The following is a 23,948-nucleotide window of genomic DNA, read 5'->3' on the forward strand; positions in this document are numbered from 1 at the left end:
GGGCGGGACGAAGGGGCGGGGCCTATACGCAGCCCCGCCCCCACGCTGGAACCCGGGTCGATCGCCTCCGCCTCACTCCAGGTTCTGGCCTCGCCCCCTTCGCCTAACGCGAGACCTTTGGCAGGGGAAAGGGGCGGGGCTTAGCGGCTCCTAAAACGGAAGTGGCGGCGGGGGGCATTTCCGGGGCAAGATGGCGGCGGGGCCGGGCTCGGAGCGGAAGCTGGTGCAGCAGGACGAGCTGCGGCGGCTCATGCGGGAGAAGCAGCGACAAAGCGCCGGGAAGAAGCGAATCGAGGCGCCGTTCGCTAAATATCCTTTCCCGGCCCGCCCCGGAGGTTCAGCTGCTTCGCGTCAATAGCGCCGAGACCGCCGGGGGCTGGTGCCGGGCGGGGGGGACTCTACCCCCCCCCCGCGCTCTTAGTAATAAAAATAACGAAGATCCTGCCTAGACTCAGGGTCCCGCCTGCCCTCCCCCCCCCCCGCCGGCCTCCCTCCAGTCCCCCCGGGCCGCTGCACGGCGGACTGTGGCTCTGGCTGCCCCGCGCTGGGCCGGGAGCAAGTCCGGACTTCTCTGGGTTCCCGGGGAAAGCCCCGACTTTGCGATGCTCCCCTCGTGCCCGAACCAGAGAAACCCTCGCAAACGTTCCTGGACTCGACCCCTTCCCCCCGGAACAGTGACCGGCGCCTGTGAGGGGCTGGTTTCCTTAGCTGTGTGGTGGAGATCTGGAGGGATAGTTACACCCCAGGAGGAAAACCTCCCTTACTTCTGTTCGATTATGCTTTGTCCTTAACTAGCTGGGACAGCGAAGCTGCCAGTCAGTGTCACCTTTCCTTAGTGATAGGCCCTGATCCTGCATCACAGTCTGCAAGCACTGGCCCCGTCTGACATCTCATTAAAATCCGGGCAGCTCTGCACCAGTGCAGGGGTCTGTGCTATTGGATCATGATATAGAATGAATGCTGTGAATTAGTACATTATAAATCTTGTCTACTTGAAGGCATTACAAATATTTTGAAATTACACATCTATTCTTGTACCATTTGATGTTCTAGTAGTCCTCCTGTATTCGCAAAAAGAAAAGGAGGACTTGTGGCACCTTAGAGACTAACCCATTTATTTGAGCATGAGCTTTCGTGAGCTACAGCTCACTTCATCGGATGCATCCGATGAAGTGAACTGTTGCTCACGAAAGCTTATGCTCAAATAAATGGGTTAGTCTCTAAGGTGCCACAAGTCCTCCTTTTCTTTTTGTGAATACAGACTAACATGGCTGTTACTCTGAAACCTGCAATGGCACAGTGTCTCCTAAACTTCATCGGTTCATGTACCATCTTACAGTATTGTTTTGAAATGAATGGATGGTACACCAGTGGTAACACAATTTGGACACTCCTGCCTAGCACAATATAGTGTTTTGCTTATAAATTGAAACCCTGAAACGTAATAGTAATGGAATGTTTTTAAGAATACTTAAGCTGTGGGCTTCACTTCCTCAGCATCCCTTTGAAAATAGTGTTTTAAAAGTATCTACAAATTGGAATTTCAGAATTATAATTTTGAGGGTTATGTATGATCTTGAAATATTTCCTCAACTTAGAAATGTACATATAATCGTTTGGGGCACTTAAGCTGTACTTTGTGCAACACCCAGATTAAGGGTGAACTTTTGTGGCAAACACACATACTAGGGAAACAACACAAAGAGGTAAGACTTTGACAATATAACAAGATTTATGAGAACAATTTGTAATCTTTGTGTTTGTGTAACTTGTACAGATTCTAGATTAGATAGCTGATGTGATGATGGGAACTTGTACCATTTAAAAAAATTGTGCATTGATGAAGTGATAGTGGCACTCCATCTTTTGGGGGAGTGAGCCATCAAGGCAAGTCATACATGCAGGTGTTTAATAACTATTACAACATTTACAGGGCCATATATGGAATCTATTTGCAAATTGTCAGTAGGTTTCTATTTGTAACTTAGGGTAATGTCTATGTTTCAATAAGTGGTCCATGTCAGCTAACTTGAGATCAGCTTCAGGACTATAAAATTGCAGTGTAGATGCACGAGCTGGAGCCCAAGCCTGAATATCTGTATTGCAATTTTATGGCCCCGCATGCCCGAGTCAGCTGACACTGGGCCAGATACTGGTATTTTTTTGCATTATAGATATAACCTTGGAGACATTTTCTGTAATTTTAAAATGTAAACATCTGTTTAACAATGTGTCAAGTTAGCTGAACTCCCAGGTGATAGGTACTTGATTTTGTCAGGGGTATTGTCAAGGTACATTCACCCTAGGAAAAGGGTGGGTGCAGTTTTTTTTGTTTTTTTTTTTTTTTAAACCAGGTGTTCGCTGTTACAGTGATTTGGTAAAATCCTAGTGTGGGCAAGGCAGCTTGTTTGTTTTGTTTTTTTTTCCATGTATGCTAGCAGGTGTGCCTCATGGATATCTTGACCTGCTAACACATCTGAAAATTACAAGCTGCCTTGTCAATACTAGGATTTTAGCATGTATTTATTGCTTTGTGTTAACTAGCATGTGGTTTAAAAAAAAATTTTTTTTTAAGTGAAGGCAAAGCCTTAGTGAAGCAAGGAGCTGGGTCTTATATTGGTGGAGTGCTAGTAATTGATGGCTTTAGACTCTGTCTTGGATATAATTTTTAAATGCATTTTTTTTCAAGTCTGTCTTGTAAGAATCAAAACAGCTACTACTGTTTTATAGAAAATTCAGAGATTAAACTAGGTAGTTCAAATACCATGAAAGTTATGGATAGTTATGGATTCTTTGATTCATCTCTTTAAACAGAATATATCAATAACTGTGTGACTTTTGGTGACTACTGCATTTGTATGTTGAGTAGTCATGATTGAACAAATTTCACTGAGCTGGCACATGAGAAACTGGGTTGCATGGAAGGTAAAAATCTAAAGCTTAAAGAAATAGGTTGTCAGAGAGACACGGATTCTGTGATCTATTATTGTTTGGGTTTTTTTAAGTGAAAACTTACATAGCTGATGGTGTCTGTACACTTCTGCTGCCTTTTCTGAGCAGAAAAGCAGCACTTAAGAGATAGCAGCAGGTTTCTCCTGTCTTCTCCTAGCACTACCTCTGCTGTGATGCTGAACTGTAGGTGCTGATGGTTTTAAACTATTAAATGTTAGTAAATTATTTTAAACTCTTACTTTAAATTCCCTTGTTTCACAGTTAATACTTCTGGCTTTATCACTAATAAATTACTTACCTTTTCCTCCCCAAGATGAGACCGTGATTTTTCACATAGCTTAACATGACAAACCACTAGCTCCAGTCATGAGTAAGTTGACTATCCTAAAATAAGCGCACCTGTTGCGGACTAGGTATATGCAAGAGCAAGAAATAGGATGATGAATTTCGGGCTTCGGAAATTCAGACTTTCCCATGAACAGCCATGATTCTTGTAGCACTGTAGCTGAGTTCTTGCTGCTGTTGAGAGGTTGTTTTTTTTTTTTTTTTCCTGTTTGTCTTGTTTTTGCTGGGCTTCTTTTTTTAATCTCACGATAGAATTTACAAATATTTTTTGTAATAATTGTGCAAAGGAGAATGTAGTGGTCTAACTTCAGGTCTCTTGAACCTCTGAATAAGTTAAGGACTCTATTTAGAAGCTAGGAAGTGGCTATATTATAGCATAATTCTCATTTATAAAAAATATTATGCTATATATGCATTGCAACTGGCAAATCTCACTAGCACCTAATGTTTTTAAAAAAGATCGAGACTTCAAGCACATCTTGTAGCAAGGCAGAAAAAATGAATTTATTTCCAATTTTTAAGAGGGTATGTACTAACAGATAATGGCATGTGAACAGATTAGAGAGATGCAGGAATATATAATTTGATAACACTTATAATTTGTGTTTTATACTTTTTTTAAATGTAATCCCAATCCTGTTGTGTAGATTTAAAAAAAAATATTGCTTTGAGTCTGATGTGATTGTTGTCTTGAGGTTTTAGAATGTAATGCATTGTTTTGGTATAGACCCTGACAGATATCTGAAATTAAAAAAATTTTCCAACCCTATCTGTAGGGTTGAGTTAATGGTGACTTGTGATGTGGACACTTCTTTTGGGAACTGAAGTGAACCCATCAACTCATTTCATGCAGGCCACCAAAGGGCCATGAGATGATATCAATTTTAGGCAGTACTGACCTGGATCATATTTAAATCAATGATCTAAAGGTGAAAGACCCCACTGTCAATCTCTTGAGCCATCATGTTTGTTCGTTTGAAAAAAAAAAAAAAAGTGATTATATCACCAATCCTAGCATTTACTGTATAGCATTTACAGTACCTACAACCATTGAAGTACCTGTAGCTTTGGGCAGGTCTACACTACTGCTTAAGTCGATCTAACTTATATCATTCAGGGGTGTGAAAAAGACATCCCTGAGCAATACAAGTTACAGCAACCTAAGCGCTGTCCACACCAGTGCTATGTCAGCAGGAGATGCTCTCCTGCCAACATAGCTTCCGCCTCTCATGGAGGTGAAGTAATTATGCTGATGGGAGAGTGCTCTCCCATTGGCATAGAGTGTCTTCACCAGATGTCTTACAGCGGCACAGCTGCATCGGTGTAGCTGCACCTATGTAGTGCTTCTAATGTTGACCTGCCCTTTCATTCCTTACTTCACCTTAGATCAGTGGTTCTGAACCAGTGGGGACACAGAGGTCTTCCAGGGGTACATCAGCTCATCTAGATATTTGCCTAGTTTTACAACAGGCGACGAAGTCAGTAAAACTAAAATTTCATATAGACAGTGACTTGTTTATACTGCTCTCTATTATACACTGAAATGTAAGTGCTATATTTATATTCCAACTGATTGATTTTATAATTATAAGGTACAATGAGAAATTAAATGATTTTTCAATACTCGTGTGCTGTGACACTTTTGTATTTTTATGTCTGATTTCGTAAGCAAGTAGTTTAAGTGAGGTGAAATTTGGGGGTATCCAGTCACACTACTGGAAAGGGTACATACAGTAGTCTGGAAAGTTTGTAGAGCCACTACCTTAGATCACCACTATCATAGCCTTCATTACCTCAGTTCTTGTAAGCTTGATTACATCAATTTCAGTATTTCAGAGGTGTGCATGTTGTGAAAATGTGTTCTGTAACTTTATTTTAATAAGGTTTCTAAATATTCTGAACTTTAAACTCTAAGGTCTGGTCTACAAGTATAACAAAGTGGAAAACAGGAAATTAGGTCGGTAGAACTACATCGTTCAGGGGTGTGAAATTGACGACCCTGAATGACTTAGTTAAACTGATGTAACCCCTCGTGTATACAGCGCTAGGTCAACCTCAGCCTAGCTACCACCTCAGGGAGGCGGATTACGTACAACGATGGGAGAATCCCTCCTGTCAGTGTAGGTAGCATCTTCGCTGAAGCGCTACAGTTGCGCCACTGCAGAGCTTTAAATGTAGACAAGTCTTAAGCCACAGTAATTTTTTGAGGTCTTGAAATGAAGAGTCTCTTGAATTTTATTTGCTGATTCAAACTTTTTTTTAAACAGAAAATTGCAGAGTTAAAAGGTGCTAAACAGACGGTGCCTGGGCCTACAATTAGCATATCATCATCTCATCCTGCCAAAAGAAAAGTTTCTGACACAGAAAACCAAGAAGTAAAGAGAGCAAAAGGTAAAGCAATAAATTTATTCAGTATTTCCGTACTGCTGAACTGTAATCTGACTTTCTAGGTCTTGAATGCTTTTCTCCTTTGAGAGAGACAAGGTGGGTGAGATAATCTCTCTCTATGGATCATCCTCTGTTGGTGGAAGGTACAAGCTTTCAAGCTACACAGAGCTGCTTCATGTCTAGGGAATAAAAGATAATAAATCACGTTCCTTGTCTCTCTCATAACCTGGGACCAACACAGCTACGGGAACACTTTCTCCTTTATGGAAGAGGGAGAAGGTAGGTACTATGACTTTTCTGTTGATGATTTTATTTATAGATGTATGAAATTAAGGAAAATGTTTTTTGTTTTTATGGGGAGGGATTCCTCTTCCCCTACATGAACGTGCTCTGGGAGAGATCAGACACACCTCCGGGAACCTACCTGGCTGCAAGAAGCTCCATGGCTGCTGCCTTCAGAGCTGGGCTTTTCTCCTTTTTGTCACTTCTGCACTGCCGTCAGAGCTGGGCTGGGTTCTGAAGGCAGCTGCTGGAGAGGCTCCCAGAGGGGGGGGTCTGATTTCCTCCGTACTCCTGGGGGCTCCCCAGCAAGGGGCTCCTAGTTGGTAGTCCCGGCCAGGCTGGAGAGGGATGGGACTTTCTTTTCCCCTGCATGGCTGCTCTTGGTGGGAGATCTGACCCACCTCCAGGAATTTCCCCTGGCTGAAAGAAGCTTTGCGGCTGCTGCCTTCAGAGCTGGGCTCTGAGGAGGTTGATTTGATCTCTTCCTTCTGCTGGAGGCTTCTAGCTGCTAGTCCTGGCTGGGGAGGGAGGGCGGGCACCTCCTCTTTCCTTGCATGGCTGCTCTCAGACACTTCTGCTGGCTACAGGAAGTTCCGCCCCTTCCCCCTGCTCATTTCCTGCCCCCATCGCTCTGCATCTGTGGGAGGGGGGGAAACGGGTCTCTGTGTTCCTTTCAGATGCAATTAGCAGCTTTTTTTCAATTTGAAGAAAAAGAAAGTCAAGTGCTTGACAGGATTTTGTGATTGACGTTTTAGGGCAGCAAATAAAAGTCAGGGCTCAACTGACTGATTGGTAGATATGGGGATTGGGGCCGTTTTCTAATGTAGTGATCTCAATTGGTAGCCTACTGGAAGACAAGTGAAACTACTTTAAAATGAGCATCCAGAGTAAATAAAAAAAAAATCTCTAATCATTACTCAGCGGATCGTGTGAAACAGTTTGGAAGCCAAATTCTCCATGCTAGTGGTGACACACTATTTTGTGCAAGTTGCAGTGTTTCAACAGAGAGCTCTGAGACCCATCATTTATTCAGAATGGAACCTGTGGATGCATTTGCAAGTGCTAATATACTGTTGGAAAAACGCGATCACCCAAGGCTATGTAAATTCATTCAACGGGACATACAAAATTCCAGTTTGCTTATGTGATAAGATGGCTGATGTTAGTCTGGTGGGTCCTGCACTTTTCTTGGCGGGGAGCTAAGATTCTACCCCTTGCCCCTGTTCTTGGGGCGTCGATGGCCCTGCTAGTGGCCCAGGAAGGTGGTAAAGGAGGGAACCGGGGGAGGGGTCTGGGTTTGGTCCTCACTTTGAGCCCCAGCCCCTCTCAACCTCTGCGGGTTCTTACCCTCTTCCCCCTTGGGTATGGTACCTGCAGTCCTTAGATGCTGGGGAAGGGAACCTCCCTCCCCTACTGCAGCAGGGTCCCCCTTACTTTGGTTCTCTGATTTTCCAAGTCTCTCAGTACACCTCCAAGCTCGATTCCTCTCTCCTCCTCCTCCTCCCCGTCTGCCTAAAGCAAGGGGTTTTATTAGGTTCCTAATAGGGCCTTAATTGACTGCAGGTGCTCCAATTAACCTGCAGCCACCTTTCCTAGTCTACAGGGAACCATGCCTTAATTAGCCTTGAGCTTATATATTTCCCCTCTAGCACTCTCCCACTGCTCACTGGCCCTCCTGTATCACACTTTCTAAGTGCGAATAAGCTACAACAGGACTACCTTCCAAAGATTTTTTGCTACACATTTTGAGGAGATGAAGTCTCTAATTTATGTGAGTCTTTTGCAATTATTTCTAATGAATCCACTGATGATCAAGACGAGTATGTACTGCACATTCTGTTTGATTTTTATTTCTGAGAAGGCCGAAGATGTACAGAGAGGAAAGCTAACAACCATGCTCGCTGACTACGTTTACTTGGATGCTGTTAACTACATTACAGCGTCTCAAGCGATAATTAAAACTATTTCAAAATATGCTGCAGATGTTAACAAAGTATCTGCTTTCACAAGCGACAGATCACATGACAAAATCTTTCAAATCTGTTCTCCAAGGTCTAATGCTAAATGCTGTCCATATTACATGTAATACACACATAATTTCTCTTGTCAGTGAGCTCTGGAGATGAGTTTGGTGAAGTTGATAAACTGGTGAGCTACATTAAAAAGATCTTTAAACACTGCCCTACGTGCAAACTTTGATACAGGCAGCACATTGCAAACACGACCAAAATGACTGAAATCTGGGAACAAAAAATTGCACTTCCCCCAGAGCCAGCAGTTTACTTGTTGGAATTCCTGCTTTTGGGCTATACAGCGTCATGCAGCTCACCTGAAGTACTACTCAGAGTTCATCTCAGAAAAGCTGACACTGACCCCAAAAACGCAAGTTTTAACAGACCTTTCAACTCTTCTAAACAGTGCACAACTGAATGAGGAAGTTCAGTTCATTGCCAAGAATGCCACAGGACTGATGGACTGAATCACTTGGTTTGAATCTCGATATGTCACAATCCACCAAGCTTAAAACAAAGTAATGGATGTACTGTTCTGGGCTGAAGCACGGTCAAACGAAAATCACTCTGATAACACTGACTTAAATGCCAGTGCTCGGCAGATGTTTTCTTGCATGGCAAAGAAGCTCAGACAATACTACTGCTATGGGGAACCGTCAAGCAACATAGCAAAAATGGCTCAAAAGTTTCAACAACCTGCAGCAGGGTTCCTAAAAGCTGTGTGTATTTTTGATCCAGCACAAATGCACTTGTTGGTTGGTGGATTTAACCTTGCTTAATGCAATTCCTGGCTTTGACTGCTTACAAAAAGATTGTGAAAGAAGTGGACTGTACTTTGCCTGTGCTACAGGTTGGTGTTGTGTGACAATTCCAGCAAACTCTGTGGATGCAGAGAGAGCCGTGTCTAAGCATGGACAGGTGTTTTTGGCGCAGAGACAGTGAATGAAGAAAGGCACAGTTGCTGGATGCTCTGAGAGTGGCCTTGCAGGTGAAGAGGAAATCCTGTCCTTCCCCAGCTGGGCTAGGACTAGCAGCTAGGAGCCCCCAGCTGGAGTGCTCCCAGCAGCATGGGAAAGATCAGACCCACCTCCGGGAGACTCCCCCAGCTGCAGGAAACTCAGTGGCTGCTACCTTCAGAGCCCAGCCCAGCTCTGATGGCAGCACAGAAGTGAGAGGGTGGCAATCCATGACCTCCTCCCCCTGCCCTTTTGGGTCAGGACCCCCACCTCACAGCACCCTGAAATTTCAGATGTAAATATCTTAGTCCCGAAAGTGACTATTTTTAAAATCCTATGACTGTGAAATTGATCACAATGGACCATGAATTTAGTAGGGCATTAATCATTGTATAAGGTGTATATTTCAATTTGGGTATTTTTATGTGGAAAAGTTGATAACATAATATTGATTCCTGATTGTTGGAGTATACAACTGGGGGATCTGGCGGCAGAAGGGGAGCCTCGGCATTTCTGGTTGCTGCAGGGGGGGACCCTGTCAGCTCCCAGCCATGGTGAGCGGCAGGGAGGATCCCCAGAGCTCCTGGCTGCTGCAGGAGGCAGGGGAGACCTCTGCAGCTTGGAGCCGTCAGCGGAAAGAGACCCTGGAGCGCCCAGCCCCGCAGCTACCCAGGCTACCCGTTTTGTTACGGGTATTTTTAGAAAACATCAAGGACGGGTCACGGGCTTCAATGAATTTTTCATTGAATTGCCCGTGACCTGTCTGTGACATCTACTAAAAATGTCCATGCCACAAACTTAATCTTACTCATTATAAATATAATTTTTATTTTGTTTTTCCCATTTTTTGTTTAACAGCAAAGCAGTCATAAGTGACTCTTGACTGTTTTTCAGGTTCAAATGACCAGCCACAGACTTCTGCGTCTGGGTAAGTAGATCGTTTCATTTACTTATTTTTGCAGCCTTTTGCTAGCTACAATCCTTTTTTGTTTTGTTTTTTCATAGATTCATAGATACGTAGGTCAGAAGGGACCATTATGATAATCTAGTCTGACCTCCTGCGCAATGCAGGCCACAGAATTTCACCCACCACTCCTGCAAAAAACCTCACACCTATATCTATGCTATTGAAGTCGTCAAATCGTACTTTAAAGACTTCAAGGAGCAGAGAATCCTCCAGCAAGTGACCCGTGCCCCATGCTACAGAGGAAGGCGAAAAACCTCCAGGGCCTCTTCCAATCTGCCCTGGAGGAAAATTCCTTCCTGACCCCAAATATGGCGATCAGCTAAACCCTGAGCATATGGGCAAGATTCATCAGCCAGATACTACAGAAAATTCTTTTTTGGGTAACTCGGATCCCACCCCATCTAATATCCCATCACAGGCCATTGGGCCTATTTACCATGAATATTTAATTAGCAAAACCATCTTATCCCATCATACCATCTCTTCCATAAACTTATCGAGTTTAATCTTAAAGCCAGATAGATCTTTTGCCCCCACTGCTTCCCTTGGAAGGCTATTCCAAAACTTCACTCCTCTGATGGTTAGAAACCTTCGTCTAATTTCTAGTCTAAATTTCCTGGTGGCCAGTTTATATCCATTTGTTCTTGTGTCCACATTTGTACTGAGCTTAAATAATTCCTCTCCCTCTCTGGTATTTATCCCTCTGATATATTTATAGAGAGCAATCATATCTCCCCTCAACCTTCTTTTAGTTAGGCTAAACAAGCCAAGCTCCTTGAGTCTCCTTTCATAAGACAGGTTTTCCATTCCTCGGATCATCCTAGTAGCTCTTCTCTGTACCTGTTCCAGTTTGAATTCATCCTTCTTAAACATGGGAGACCAGAACTGCACATAGTATTCCAGGTGAGGTCTCACCAGTACCTTGTATAACGGTACTAAAACCTCCTTATCCCTACTGGAAATACCTCTCCTGATGCATCCCAAGACCACATTAGCTTTTTCACGGCCATATCACATTGGCAGCTCATAGTCATCCTATGATCAACCAATAACCCAAGGTCCTTTTTGTCCTCCATTACTTCTAACTGATGCGTCCCTAGCTCATAACTAAAATTCTTATTAATCCCTAAATGCATGACCTTACACTTCTCACTATTAAATTTCATCCTATTACTATTACTCCATTTACAAGGTCATCCAGATCCTCCTGTAGGAAATCCCTGTCCTTCTCTAAATTGGCAATACCTCCCAGCTTTGTATCATCCACAAACTTTATTAGCACACTCCCACTTTTTGTGCTGAGGTCAGTAATAAAAATTAAATAAGATTGGTCCCAAAACCGATCCTAGAGGAACTCCACTGGTAACCTCCCTCCAGCCTGACAGTTCACCTTTCAGTAAGACCTGTTGTAGTCTCCTCTTTAACCAATTCCTTATGCACCTTTCAATTTTCCTATTGATCCCCATCTTATCCAATTTAACTAATAATTCCCCATGTGGCGCGGTATCAAATACCTTACTAAAATCTAGGTAAATTAGATCTACTGCTTTTCCTTTGTCTAAAAAATCTGTTACTTTCTCAAAGAAGGAGATCAGGTTGGTTTGGCACGATCTACCTTTTGTAAAACCATGTTGTATTTTGTCCCATTTACCATTGAAGTCAATGTCCTTAAGTACCTTCTCCTTCAAAATTTTTTCCAAGACCTTGCATACTACAGATGTCAAACTAACAGGCCTGTAATTATCCGGATCACTTTTTTTCCCTTTCTTAAAAATAGGAACTATGTTAGCAATTCTCCAATCATACGGTACAACCCGAGTTTACAGATTCGTTAAAAATTCTTGCTAATGGGCTTGCAATTTCATGTGCCAATTCCTTTAATATTCTTGGATGAAGATTATCTAGGCCCCCCGATTTAGTCCCATTAAGCTGTTTGAGTTTCGCTTCTACCTCAAATATGGTAATGTCTACCTCCATATCCTCATTCCCATTTGTCCTGCTACCATTATCCTTAAGATCCTCTTTAATAAGACTAAAGACTGAGGCAAAGTATTTGTTTAGATATTGGGCCATGCCTAGATTATCCTTGACCTCCACTCCATCCTCAGTGTTTAGCGGTCCCACTTTTTCTTTTTGTTTTCTTCTTATTTATATGACTATAGAACCTTTTACTATTGGTTTTAATTCCCTTTGCAAGGTCCAACTCTACTTGACTTTTAGCCTGTCTCACTTTATCCCTACATGTTCTGACCTCAATAAGGTAGCTTTCCTTGCTGATCCCTCCCTCCTTCCACTCCCTGTATGCTTTCTGCTTTTTCTTAATCACCTCTCTGAAATGCTTGCTCATCCAGCTTGGTCTACAATTCCTGCCAATGAATTTTTTCCCCTTTCTTGGGATATAGGCTTCCGATAGCTTCTGCAGCTTTGATTTAAAATAATCCCAGGCTTCCTCTACCTTTAGATCTATAAATTCTTCAGTCCAATCCACTTCCCTAACTAATTTCCTTAATTTTTGAAAGTCAGCCCTTTTGAAATCAAAAACCCTAGTTGCAGATTTATTTTTGTTAATCCTTTGTCAAGGTTCCTCCCCCACTCTGAACTCTAGGGTACAGATGTGGGGACCTGCATGAAAAACCTCCTAAGCTTATCTTTACCAGCTTAGGTCAAAACTTCCCCAAGGTACAAAATATTCCACCCTTTGTCCTTGGATTGGCCGCTACCACCGCCAAACTAATACTGGTTACTGGGGAAGAGCTGTTTGGACGCGTCTTTCCCCCCAAAATACTTCCCAAAACCTTGCACCCCACTTCCTGGACAAGGTTTGGTAAAAAGCCTCACCAATTTGCCCTGGTGACTACAGACCCAGACCCTTGGATCTTAAGAACAATCCTCCCAACACTTGCACGCCCCCTTTCCTGGGAAATGTTGGATAAAAAGCCTCACCAATTTGCATTGGTGACCACAGACCCAAACCCTTGGATCTGAGAACAATGAAAAAGCATTCAGTTTTCTTACAAGAAGACTTTTAATAAAAATAGAAGTAAATAGAAATAAAGAAATCCCCCCTGTAAAATCAGGATGGTAGATATCTTACAGGGTAATTAGATTCAAAAACATAGAGAACCCCTCTAGGCAAAACCTTAAGTTACAAAAAAGATACACAGACAGAAATAGTTATTCTATTCAGCACAATTCTTTTCTCAGCCATTTAAAGAAATCATAATTTAACACATACCTAGCTAGATTACTTACTAAAAGTTCTAAGACTCCATTCCTGGTCTATCCCTGGCAGAAACCAGCATATAGACAGACACACAGACCCTTTGTTTCTCTCCCTCCTCCCAGCTTTTGAAAGTATCTTGTCTCCTCATTGGTCATTTTGGTCAGGTGCCAGCGAGGTTACCTTTAGCTTCTTAACCCTTTACAGGTGAGAGGAGCTTTCCCCTGGCCAGGAGGGATTTCAAAGGGGTTTACCCTTCCCTTTATATTTATGACATCCTTCCATTCAGTTTGAACTGTATTAGCTCATGATCACTTGAGCCAAGACTATCCCCTACAACCATTTCTTCTATGAGGTCCTCACTACTCACCAAAACCAAATCTAAAATGGCATCCCCTCTAGTCAGTTCAGCAACTACTTGCTGAAGGAATCCATCAGCTATTGCATCTAGGAAAATCTGAGCCCTATTATTATTACTAGCACTCGTCCTCCAGTCTATATCTGGGAAGTTAGTCTCCCATGATCACACAGTTTCCTTTAGTATTTACTTTATTAAAAACATTAAAAAGGGCTCTTTCCATATCCAAATTAGATGGCGGTCTATAGCACACCCCAAGCACTATCCCAGGGGAGGCTCTAATAGTTTTCTTCCCCAATGTAATTTTTGCCCAGAGGGACTCCGTCATATCCATTTCATTGCTTCTTATTTCTTTACATTCTACCTCATCATTGATATATACAGTGCTACTCCACCACCTTTGCCTTTATTTCGGTCTTTCCGAAACAGCACATACCCCTAAATACTTGTAGTCCAGTCATGACTACTATTCCACCATGTTTCTGTTATCCCTATAATATCTGGTTTCACTTCCTGCACCAGTAACTCTAGTTCCTCCATTTTGTTACCTGGGCTCCTCGCATTAGGGTACAAACATCTTAATTTTTGCTGTTTGGCCTCACTCACATTCTGTACCCTATTAGGCAAGGCCATTCTACAGCCAGTATAACCTATTAGACTGGTATCTACACTGCCCTTCCTCCTACCCACGGCTGTATCCTTTCTTACTTTTCCCCTCCACCCTACCTCTGCACCTTCTGTGGGTAAGGATGTAGACACCATAAGCCCCTCCCTCATATAGTCTTGCCATGGGTGCAGACCCATAGTTTAGCAGCAACTTTCTCAGCAGTGTGAGTAAGATAAAAATTCTAGGAGTGACTCGGAACCAGTCAGAAAACAAGTATTCCCATCCTGTCATTACAGGGCTATACTTAGTGAATGTACAGTCTTGCCCTAAGAGCTCAAAGCACACATCTTAATCTTTTTGGTTTTGTACATACCTAGTTGCTCTGATCTGTTTTATAAAGAAAATTGTAGTTAAATTTTAGAATCCTTTTAGTCATTCTATTGCCGTTTTCTAACACGGGGGTAGAGGCTGAGGAGAGAAATATTTGAGGGTGAGGAAAACTGAGACACCAGATGGCACCCTGCTGAAAACGTACTTGAAAGCTGCCTGCTTTGTGACCTGCTCCTATGGTGACCTAGAGGAATGCAGTCCCAGGTAGGAGCTTGACAGTCCATGTTTCTCTGGTTTGATCTGATTGTGCTCAGCCGCTAGAGCGTACAATATGCTGTCTGGGCCTACATAGTGGCAAATGGACAGTTACTTACCAAGCTTTAGTGGAAGCTACAAAATGAGCAAAATGCAATATAAGTTAACAAGCTAAAAAAACACAAGGGAAAGAAAAATGGCGTCAAAAGATAGGCAGCATGAGAGAAACTGATTTAAAAAAAAAGATTTTGTTGTACTTTCACTCTGTTTCTTTCTAACATTTTTCCCTCTATAAAAAGTTTTGGATCAGATAAATACACGTTGAACCTCATCGGGCGACGAGTACTGCCTGTGAGATAATGGAGTTTACCCTTCAAACATTCTAGCGCTCAAACTTGGTTGTCAATGTCACTTTTTGAAAAAGCTCAAGAAGGGAGACTTGAGCTCATCTTGACTGAGACAGTCTCTTGGGGTGTGTCTACGCTGCATTTGAAAACCCATAGCAGGAAGTCTGAGTCCAGGTCTACAGAGTCAGGCTCATGCTGTGTTGTTAAAAACAGCTGTGTAGATGCTCAGGCTGGAGCTCACCTCCCTTCCTGGGCCACAATGTCGACACTGCTTTTTTTTTTAGTGCCTTAGCATGAGCCTCCTGAGTATGGGTCTGTAGACCTAGGCCCTCAGACTTGCTGCCGTGGGTTTTAAAATGCAGTGTAGGTGTGCCATAGGCAATCTGTCAGAGGGAGACTGGTCTTTTCCTTTGCCAGCTAGTGTTTTCTCAGTCTTATGCTGAGTACTCTCAGAAATTTATTTGTAGAATTATAGTTGTGGAACTTGTACTACTTAAAATTTTTAGTCATGGGCAGCGGGTATCAAAGGCCAGGGGAGGCTGAGCCTCCCCAGACAGTCCTGTGTGGCCCTGCCCATGCTCCGCCCCCAGGCACCCTCCTTCCTGGTGCTGTGCTGCAGGGGACTCTTTCTCCTTTGCCAGGGCCCCAGGCTGGGGCTAGTGGGGGCTGGCCAGAGACTCCTCCCTGTTCTCTGGGGCAGGGGCAGGGGCTGCACTGCCCACCAACCTGGCAGTCTGGGGCTGGAGGGTGGGATGCCACCCACCTGGCACTCTGAGACTAGAGGCACTTGGGCAGCCCAGGGTTGGGAAGGCCTCTGGTGGGGGGGGGGGGCACCTTGGGCAGGCCTCTGGTGGGGCGGGGGGGCACCTTGGGCAGAAGGAGCAGGCCGAGCTGGGGGCTGGCCTCCCTGAGCTCAGGGTTCACCCGCTGCCCATGTTTGGCTATTTTTAGAAGGGCCTGTTTCCTTTGTATCTTACGTTAACATCTTAAACACAAAGACCAATGTTTTCTACCTTGGATGCCTAAAGTTATGCTTCAAAATCCATATTTCGGTTCCTAAATATGTGACCTGAATTTTCAGAGCTGCTGAGCTTTTACTGACTTCAGTGTGTGGCTGCTCAGTACCTCTGAAAATCAAGCCTTTTATTTAGATGCCCAGTTTAGACACCCAGCTTTGAAAATATGGGTCTAGTGGGTAACTAATGGTGTTCCCCAAGGATCAGTCCTAGGACCAATCCTATTTAACTTACTCATAAATGATCTGGAGAAAGGGGTAAACAGTGAGGTGGCAAAGTTTGCAGATGATGCTACACTGGTCAAGATATTTAAGACCAAAGCAAACTGTGAAGAACTTCAAAAAGATCTCACAAAACTAAGTGATTGGGCAATAAAATGGCAAATGAAATTTAATGAGGATAAATGAAAAGTAATGCACATTCGGAAAAAATAACCCCAACTATACATACAGTATGATGGAGGCTAATTTAGATACAACTAATCAGGAAAGAGATCTTGGGGTCATTGTGGATAGTTCTCTGAAGACGTCCATGCAGTATACAGCGGCAGTCAAAAAAGCAAACAGGATGTTAGGAATCATTAAAAGGGGATTGAGAATAAGACAGAGATATCTTGTTGCCCTTATATAAATCCATGGTATGCATACAGATGTGGTCTCCTCCTCTCAAAAAAGATATACTGGCACTAGAAAAGATTCAGAGAAGGGCAACTAAAAGGGTTAGGGGTTTCGAACGGGTCCCATATAAGGAGAGATTAAAGAGGCTAGGACTTTTCATCTTGGAAAAGAGGAGACTAAGGGGGGATATGCTAGAGGTATATAAAATCATGAGTGGTGTCGAGAAAGTGAATAAGGAAAAGTTATTGTTCCCATAATGTAAGAACTAGGGGCCACCAAATGAAATTAATGGGCAGCAGGTTTAAAACAAATAGAAGTTCTTCTTCACACAGCGCACAGTCAACCTGTGGAAACTCCTTGCCTGAGGAGGTTGTGAAGGTTAGGACTACAACAGGGTTTAAAAGAGAACTGGATAAATTCATGGAGGTTAAGTCCATTAATGGCTGTTAGCCAGGATGCGTAAGGAATGGTGTCCCTAGCCTCTGTTTGTCAGAGGGTGGAGATGGATGACAGAGAGATCACTTGATCATTACCTGTTAGGTTCACTCCCTCTGGGGCACCTGGCATTGGCCACTTTTGGCAGACAGGATACTGTGCTGGATGGACCTTTGGTCTGACCCAGTATGGCCATTCGTATGTTCTGTTATAATTTTGTGCTACCAAGGTTTAGGTGACCTTAATATAACTACTTTATCATAAGTTTTTTTTCTATTAGTGGTTTCCCTGTATGTAAAATGTATGCACATTGCTTTGTGAATATGAAACTGGTATCTGAATCCATGTAGCTTCAGAGGACATGATAGGGCAGTTACTCTTTGGTGTGGGACATTTTTTTAAACCCTTTTGTTCTGCAGATTTTAATACAGAATTAGTACAATAAATGTATTTGTAGCACTGACTTGACCGTATCTGGTGAGCTTCAAAAGAAAACAACAATTACATGTTGGTTTTTAGGTGGTGGTTATTTTATATTATGCTAGCAGGCACACTATTCAGTATATTGCATTATCTGTAGGAGATACTTAGGATTCACAAAGTAACTGGATTTCAAACTGGCTTTGTTATAAAGTACAAATATTTATATCTTGTGTCCTTTCCTAGGCTACCCACGGATTTTTTTGATAAAGCAGAGCATGCAGAAACAAAAACGCTGCCCTCAAAGGGTCCAGGTCCCAGTTTACTGGCAGAAGATTATGATGAGGAGGAGGAGGAGAAGGAAGAAGAAAAAGACAATACTAGCAAACCATCCAGTGTGCAAAAAAATGAAATTCGACCCCCAGCTCAAGAAACAATAGCTAATGCTCTACCAGCAGGTAACTTTGGATTGCAAAATATAAAATTCAGTAATAAGAAGTTGTTGACTATTTCATTGTAAATTATACTGGTAGGTATTTTGTAATTATTAGACATTTGAAATAGCACTGATGGGTATATTCTTTTGGCGGTTTTCTCCTTGTTAATTTTCTTATCTGGTATATTTATGGAAGTATGATTTTTGTCAGTTGACTGTGCTAAAGTTACCCATGTGAAAAAGATTCTTGCCAATTGCTGTCATTATACAATATTTTCCTAGCATCCCAGTAATTTTATGTTGCAATTATCTTTTATTGCAGTGATGTTCGTAGAATTCAAATATGTAATAATGCGTACAACATACTAATTATTTGAGCCACCTGGTGGAGTATTAATTGGCTAGTTTTGTTTCTTGATTAACACAAATGGTGCTAATTTAAATTCCTCTTTTTAGTCAAAACTTTGTGTAGAAGCTTGAACCATTGTTCCTTTGTACGTAAGGTTGTGCTTGTCTTTTCTTGTAGATTTCTTTGACAACAAAATGACAGCTGCTCCCATAGTCTCCCATTCAGGGTCCATTCAGAAAGCAGAAGTTCAAGAAAAGGTAGTGGAAAGGTAAATTAATCAGATCAAATGTTAAGAGGAAATGCAAATAAGTTTGTCTTCCAGATAATATACATAACTTTGACTATATTTAGGTCTGTTCCTTTGAACAGTTAAAAGGAAAACACATTTATTTGTTGTATAAAGATTTGTCTCACTTACAGCAAGCTGTCTTGTTTTAAGCATTCCAAAAGATTTTCAAAAATAGGAACCTAATGTAATGGGAAAGCATTTGGGTGCTCACTACTTTTGAAAACACCTAAGAGCCTAACTTCCAGCTCTTTGAGTTCTGGAATATTGACCCAAACCTATTATCTACTCAGCTCCTTGTGTGTTTGATAAGATTTAGCTGTAGAAGCAAATTTTGTTGAGATTAACATCCAGCTGGTGCTGCATGTGGAGAAGAAATGCTTTTTTTTTTTTTTTACATGTTCATCAAAAATATGCTGGTCTTTGCTCTTGACATTTTATCTGTGGAATTAAAGATCAGAGTAATAAGCACTAGATCAAGATAACCGTTCCTTATTTTAATATTTCAGGAAAGAAAACACTGCAGAAGCTTTACCAGAGGGATTCTTTGATGATCCTGAGGTGGATGCAAGGGTAATTGATCCTTTTGTTTGTTTTTTCTTCAGACTTAGTAATACTCAGAGTAGTGGGTGAACCTTTCAGATCAAAATAAGTGAGAATGACCAATTAAATGGTTTCGCATTGATGTATGTGAAAGTATTAGAAGCAAGAGGAAGACCAAGGACAGGGTAGGCCCATTACTTAATGGAGGCGGGGGACAATAACAGAAAATGTGGAAATGGCAGAAGTGCTAAACTTTTTTTTCAGTTTTCACCGAAGAGATTAGTAGCGACTGGACATCTAACATAGTGAATGCCACTGAAAATGAGGTAGGATCAGAGACTAAAATAGATAAAGAACAAGTTAAAAATTACTTAGACAAGTTAGATGTCTTCAAGTCACCAGGGCTTGATGAAATACCTCCTAGAATACTCAAGGAGCTGATTGAGGAGATATCTGAGTCATTAGTGATTATCTTCAAAAAGTCATGGAAGATGGGAATGATTCTAGAGGACTGGCACTATATTTGCCCTTTTCCAATCTATAAAAAGGGAAATAAAGACAAATTGGAGAATTACAGACCAGTTAGCTTAACTTTAGTACCGGGAAAGATAATGCAGCAAATAATTAAGCAATCAATTTACAAACACCTAGAAGATAATAAGTTGATGAGTAACAATCAGCATGGATTTGTCAAGAACAAATAGTGTCAAATCAACCTAATAGTTTTCTTTGAGAGGGTAACAAGCCTTGTGGATAGGGGAGAAGCATTAGATGTGGTATAGCTTGACTTTAGTAAGGCTTTTTATACTGTCTTGCATGACCTTCTCATAAACAAACTAGAGAACTACCACCTAGATGAAGCTACTATAAGGTGGGTGCATAACTGGTTGGAAAACCGTTCCCAGAGAGTAGTTATCTGTGGTTCACAGTCAAGTTGGAAGGGCATATCGCGGTGGGGGTTCCGCAGAGATCAGTTCTGGGTCCAGTTCTGTTCAATATCTTCATCAGTGAGTTAGATAATGGCATAGAGAGTACATTTATAAAGTTTGTGGATGATACCAAGCTGGGAGAGGTTGCAAGTGCTTTGGAGCAGGGGTTCTCAACGTTTTTCTGAGGCCCCCCAACATGCTATAAAAACTCCACGGCCCATGTGTGCCACAACAAATGGTTTTGTGCATATAAAATCCAGGACCGGCATTAGGGGAGTAGCAAGGAGGGCAATTTCCCAGGGCCCCATGCCACAGAAGGCACCGTGAAGCTAAGTTCCTCAGGCTTTGGCTTCAGCCCTGGGTGATGGGCTTGAGGCCCTGGGCTGCAGTCCCACGTGGCGGGGCTTTAGCTTTCTGCCCTGGGCTCTAGCGAGTCTATCGCCAGCCCTGCTTGGCAGACCCCCTAAAACCTGCTTGTGCCCCCACAGGGGACCCCAGACCTCTGGATGAGAACCACTGTTTTGGAGGATAGGATTAAAATTCAAGGAGATCTGGACAAACTGGAGTAATCATCTGAAGTAAATAGGATGAAATTCATTAAGGACAAATGCAAAATACACCACTTAGGAAGAAACAATCAGGTGCACACACACAAAATGGGAAATGACTGCATAGGAAGGAGTATTACAGAAAGGGATCTTGGGTTCATCACGGATCACAAGCTAAATACAAGTGAACAGTGTAACACTGTTGCAAAAAGCAGCAAACATAATTCTGGGATGAATTAGCAGGAGAGTTGTAAGCAAGACATGAGGAAGTAATTCTTCCGCTCTACTCGGCCTTGATTAGGCCTCAGTTGGAGTATTATGTCCAGTTTTGGACACCACATTTCAGGAAAGATGTGGCCAAATTGGGGAAAGTCCAGAGAAGAGCAACAACGATTAAAGGTCTAGAAAACATGACGTATGAGGGACGATTGAAAAAATTGGGTTTGTTTATTCTGGAAAAGAGAAGACTGAGAGGGGACATAACAGTTTTCAAGTACATAAAAGGTTGTTACAAGGAGGAGGGAGAAGAATTGTTCTTCTTAACCTCTGAGGATAGGATGAGAAGCAATGAGCTTAAATTGCTTCTCGTCAGCAAGGGAGGTTTAGTTTGGACATTAGGAAAAACATCCGAACTGTCAGGGTGATTAAGCACTGGAATAAATTGCCTAGGGAGGTTGTGGAATCTCCATCATTGGAGATTTTTCAGTGCAGGTTGGACAAACACCTGTCAAGGATGGTCTAGATAATACTTAGTCCTGAACTGGACTAGAGGACCCTTGAGGTCCCTTCCACTCCAACAATTCTATATTCAATGTATATTAATATAAGGACATGGAAGGGAAGAGTGCTAACAATATACATGGGGTCTGAGCATCCTTTCAGACTGAGTTTATTCTAAGCAGTTGTTTGCAATACAGCTTTCTCATGGTTTAAAGGAAGTTTTATTGAGGCTAAAATGTCAGCTGGATGTTAGGAGTGAAGATGTACATTAATCTACTTACAATACTAGCCCACTCAAACAGCAAGCTAGCTCTCACCCTTTCTCTTTGCTGCCCCAGTAGAAAACATTTTTTGGCTGGGGGAGAGGGGTCATGAGAGGTTTGGGGCCAAAATCACCATAAAAGGTGAAATTTTGTTCTGGTCCAAATTTGCAACATCTTGTATACCAGGTGATGCCCTTATTTTGTATCCACTCATGAAAATAGCATAACTTGTTTGGAAGATATGCAAGAGAATATATTTTTACATTTGTATGTAAAATTGACTGCAAATTTGATAGCTGTGCACATCTGTACACTCTAATATTGCTTTGTCAAATTGGCAAACCATGTGATGGGCAGGAAAATTTGTGGAAAATTCTTTCTTTTCACTGAATATGTCTTTGTATTGAACATGCCTGAGAATTATGAACACTCTTGGTGTGTTAATGACTTTACCTCATGGCTTATAAAGCAAATACTTGTAGCCACCTTCCGTCTTAGTGTGAGATGATGCCGTGGATGTTTTTAATGTCTCCTGATTACACGCTTGTATGTATAGAAGAAGAGATATATTAATATAACACAACAATAAGGAACGCTGCTAGAAAGCAGCCTCTTGTTTTATTTTTTGTATCCTTCCTCAAGCCCCCTCTGATCTTTACCAGCCTGAAACTATTTTATTTTCTCTGGTGGGATACTTTCAGCACCAGCCATGCTTCTAGCTATGCTTGCATGTGGCGTGCACAATAGGTTTCTTCATGCACCCGGAAATGGGGCTACTTAATTTTGAAGAATATAGTTGAGAAGGGTAGCTTTTTTTTGGTAAGCCATGAATTGCTCTACTGCAGAAAAGTAATTTCAGAGCTTGCTGATAGAACTGCAATAACCATGCTTGGCACCTGAGATGTTAGCCTTGTTATGAGGACTGAACACTGACATCTCAAACTTACATGTATGCTGTTACCTGCAGTAGCACTAGCCTCAGTGGTATTTTTCCTGCCATTCCACATGAGCCCTGCAGGAGCCACCAGATGATTAAGCGCTTCATGTTGTCTGCACCAGAATAACGTACATAGTATAATGTGTAGAGTGCTTAGAAGTTTGATCCCTACTTGGGGGAAACTTAAAATAAATGGTTATTTTAAAATGAACCCTTTGTGTTGCTGGTGTAGATGAGGTGCTAGGGGTTGGGGCTATGATAGTAGTGTCTAGAGCTGTGATTCGAGTGATGTGCAAGTGGAAGAGGGGAGAGAGTCCTGCAGGTGATGGATGCTGTGTGCAAGGAACAGTCTTCAGGCAGGACGTCTGCCAGTGCACGGGCAGTGCTAGGTAGTGGTCTCTCTTTGACCCAGTTTCTTAACACAATTCACAAGCATGTAGGCATTGAAAGGAACTGTTGCTTTATTTGTTCGCTGCCAGTGGCACAAAGCTTTTGCTAATTAACTCCTTCCAGTTTAGCTCATATGGAGAGGAGTACCACCACCATGTTGGTGGCACTGTAATCTCAGACTGTTACAGTGATTCTTGGCAGGAATCGTAGACAAAATGTTCAGAGATGCTGCCTGTTTTTGCAATTTTCTCTGGTTTTGTGTGTTTAAAAACAGCTCTTTGAAATCTGGTATTAATATCAGGGGTTACTAATGCATTTAAATGTTTGATCAGATACACACTTCAAGGAAAAATAATTCTGTCTTGTTCGTGTTTAAGTTTATTATAAGAAATACAAATAGTCATGACTTACAAAAGGCAAAACCACCGTACGTAACAACAGTACAATACATGTAACCATGATAGGAATAACCACAAAACAGAACTATGGAATGATGGAAGTGTTAGATCTCCCAGTATGTAGTTTGCTTTCAAACTCCTCAGTTAATAATGACTTATTTTATACTGTTGCATGTTGTCTAATCGATCAAGAACAAAGCATGTAAATGACTGGCCATTTTACATTATAAGGATTGCCATATTGGTAAAAGACAGGAATGGATAAAATGAAAAGAAAGCTGAACTAGAAAGGAGGATCCACAAATCTTCTTCAAACTGTTTAGTTCCTCTTAGCTTCATTACTCATCCTAAAGTAGCATAGAGTAAAGAATGGTGACCCAGACATTATTATTCATCAAGCACATGATTCATGTCACAATCTCTGGTGAGAGACCTAATTGAGAGTCATGGGCATTTCTGTTACAGTCTTTGATTGTTTGGTTCATTTGCCATTTTTTTTTTAAAGACAGATATCTCAAAAACCACTAAGACTGCGGTATACTATTGGACAGATGGTGATTCATAAAATATAATACCATGCAAGTAACTGGACACTGAAAACAGTCAAAAATAGAAGCTATCATATTACCAGATTGGGATGCT

The 23,948-nt window shown here is 42.0% G+C and overlaps 1 protein-coding gene across 1 annotated transcript in view; it reads left to right on the plus strand.

Annotated features, from left to right (window-relative positions):
* Nucleotides 1-153: 153 nt before the first annotated feature.
* The window catches only part of ZNF830 (zinc finger protein 830), a 31,458-nt gene continuing 7,663 nt past the window's right edge, over nucleotides 154-23,948 (plus strand). The window contains exons 1-7 of the mRNA XM_073332637.2: nucleotides 154-309; nucleotides 1,607-1,706; nucleotides 5,565-5,688; nucleotides 9,830-9,863; nucleotides 17,754-17,965; nucleotides 18,470-18,560; nucleotides 19,088-19,151. Coding sequence (XP_073188738.1) covers nucleotides 191-309; nucleotides 1,607-1,706; nucleotides 5,565-5,688; nucleotides 9,830-9,863; nucleotides 17,754-17,965; nucleotides 18,470-18,560; nucleotides 19,088-19,151 — 744 coding nt within the window. The 5' untranslated portion in view covers nucleotides 154-190. The remainder of the gene's footprint in view (nucleotides 310-1,606; nucleotides 1,707-5,564; nucleotides 5,689-9,829; nucleotides 9,864-17,753; nucleotides 17,966-18,469; nucleotides 18,561-19,087; nucleotides 19,152-23,948) is intronic.

The sequence above is a fragment of the Lepidochelys kempii genome, chromosome 2 (assembly GCF_965140285.1).
Source record: "Lepidochelys kempii isolate rLepKem1 chromosome 2, rLepKem1.hap1, whole genome shotgun sequence".
NCBI lineage: Eukaryota > Metazoa > Chordata > Testudines > Cheloniidae > Lepidochelys > Lepidochelys kempii.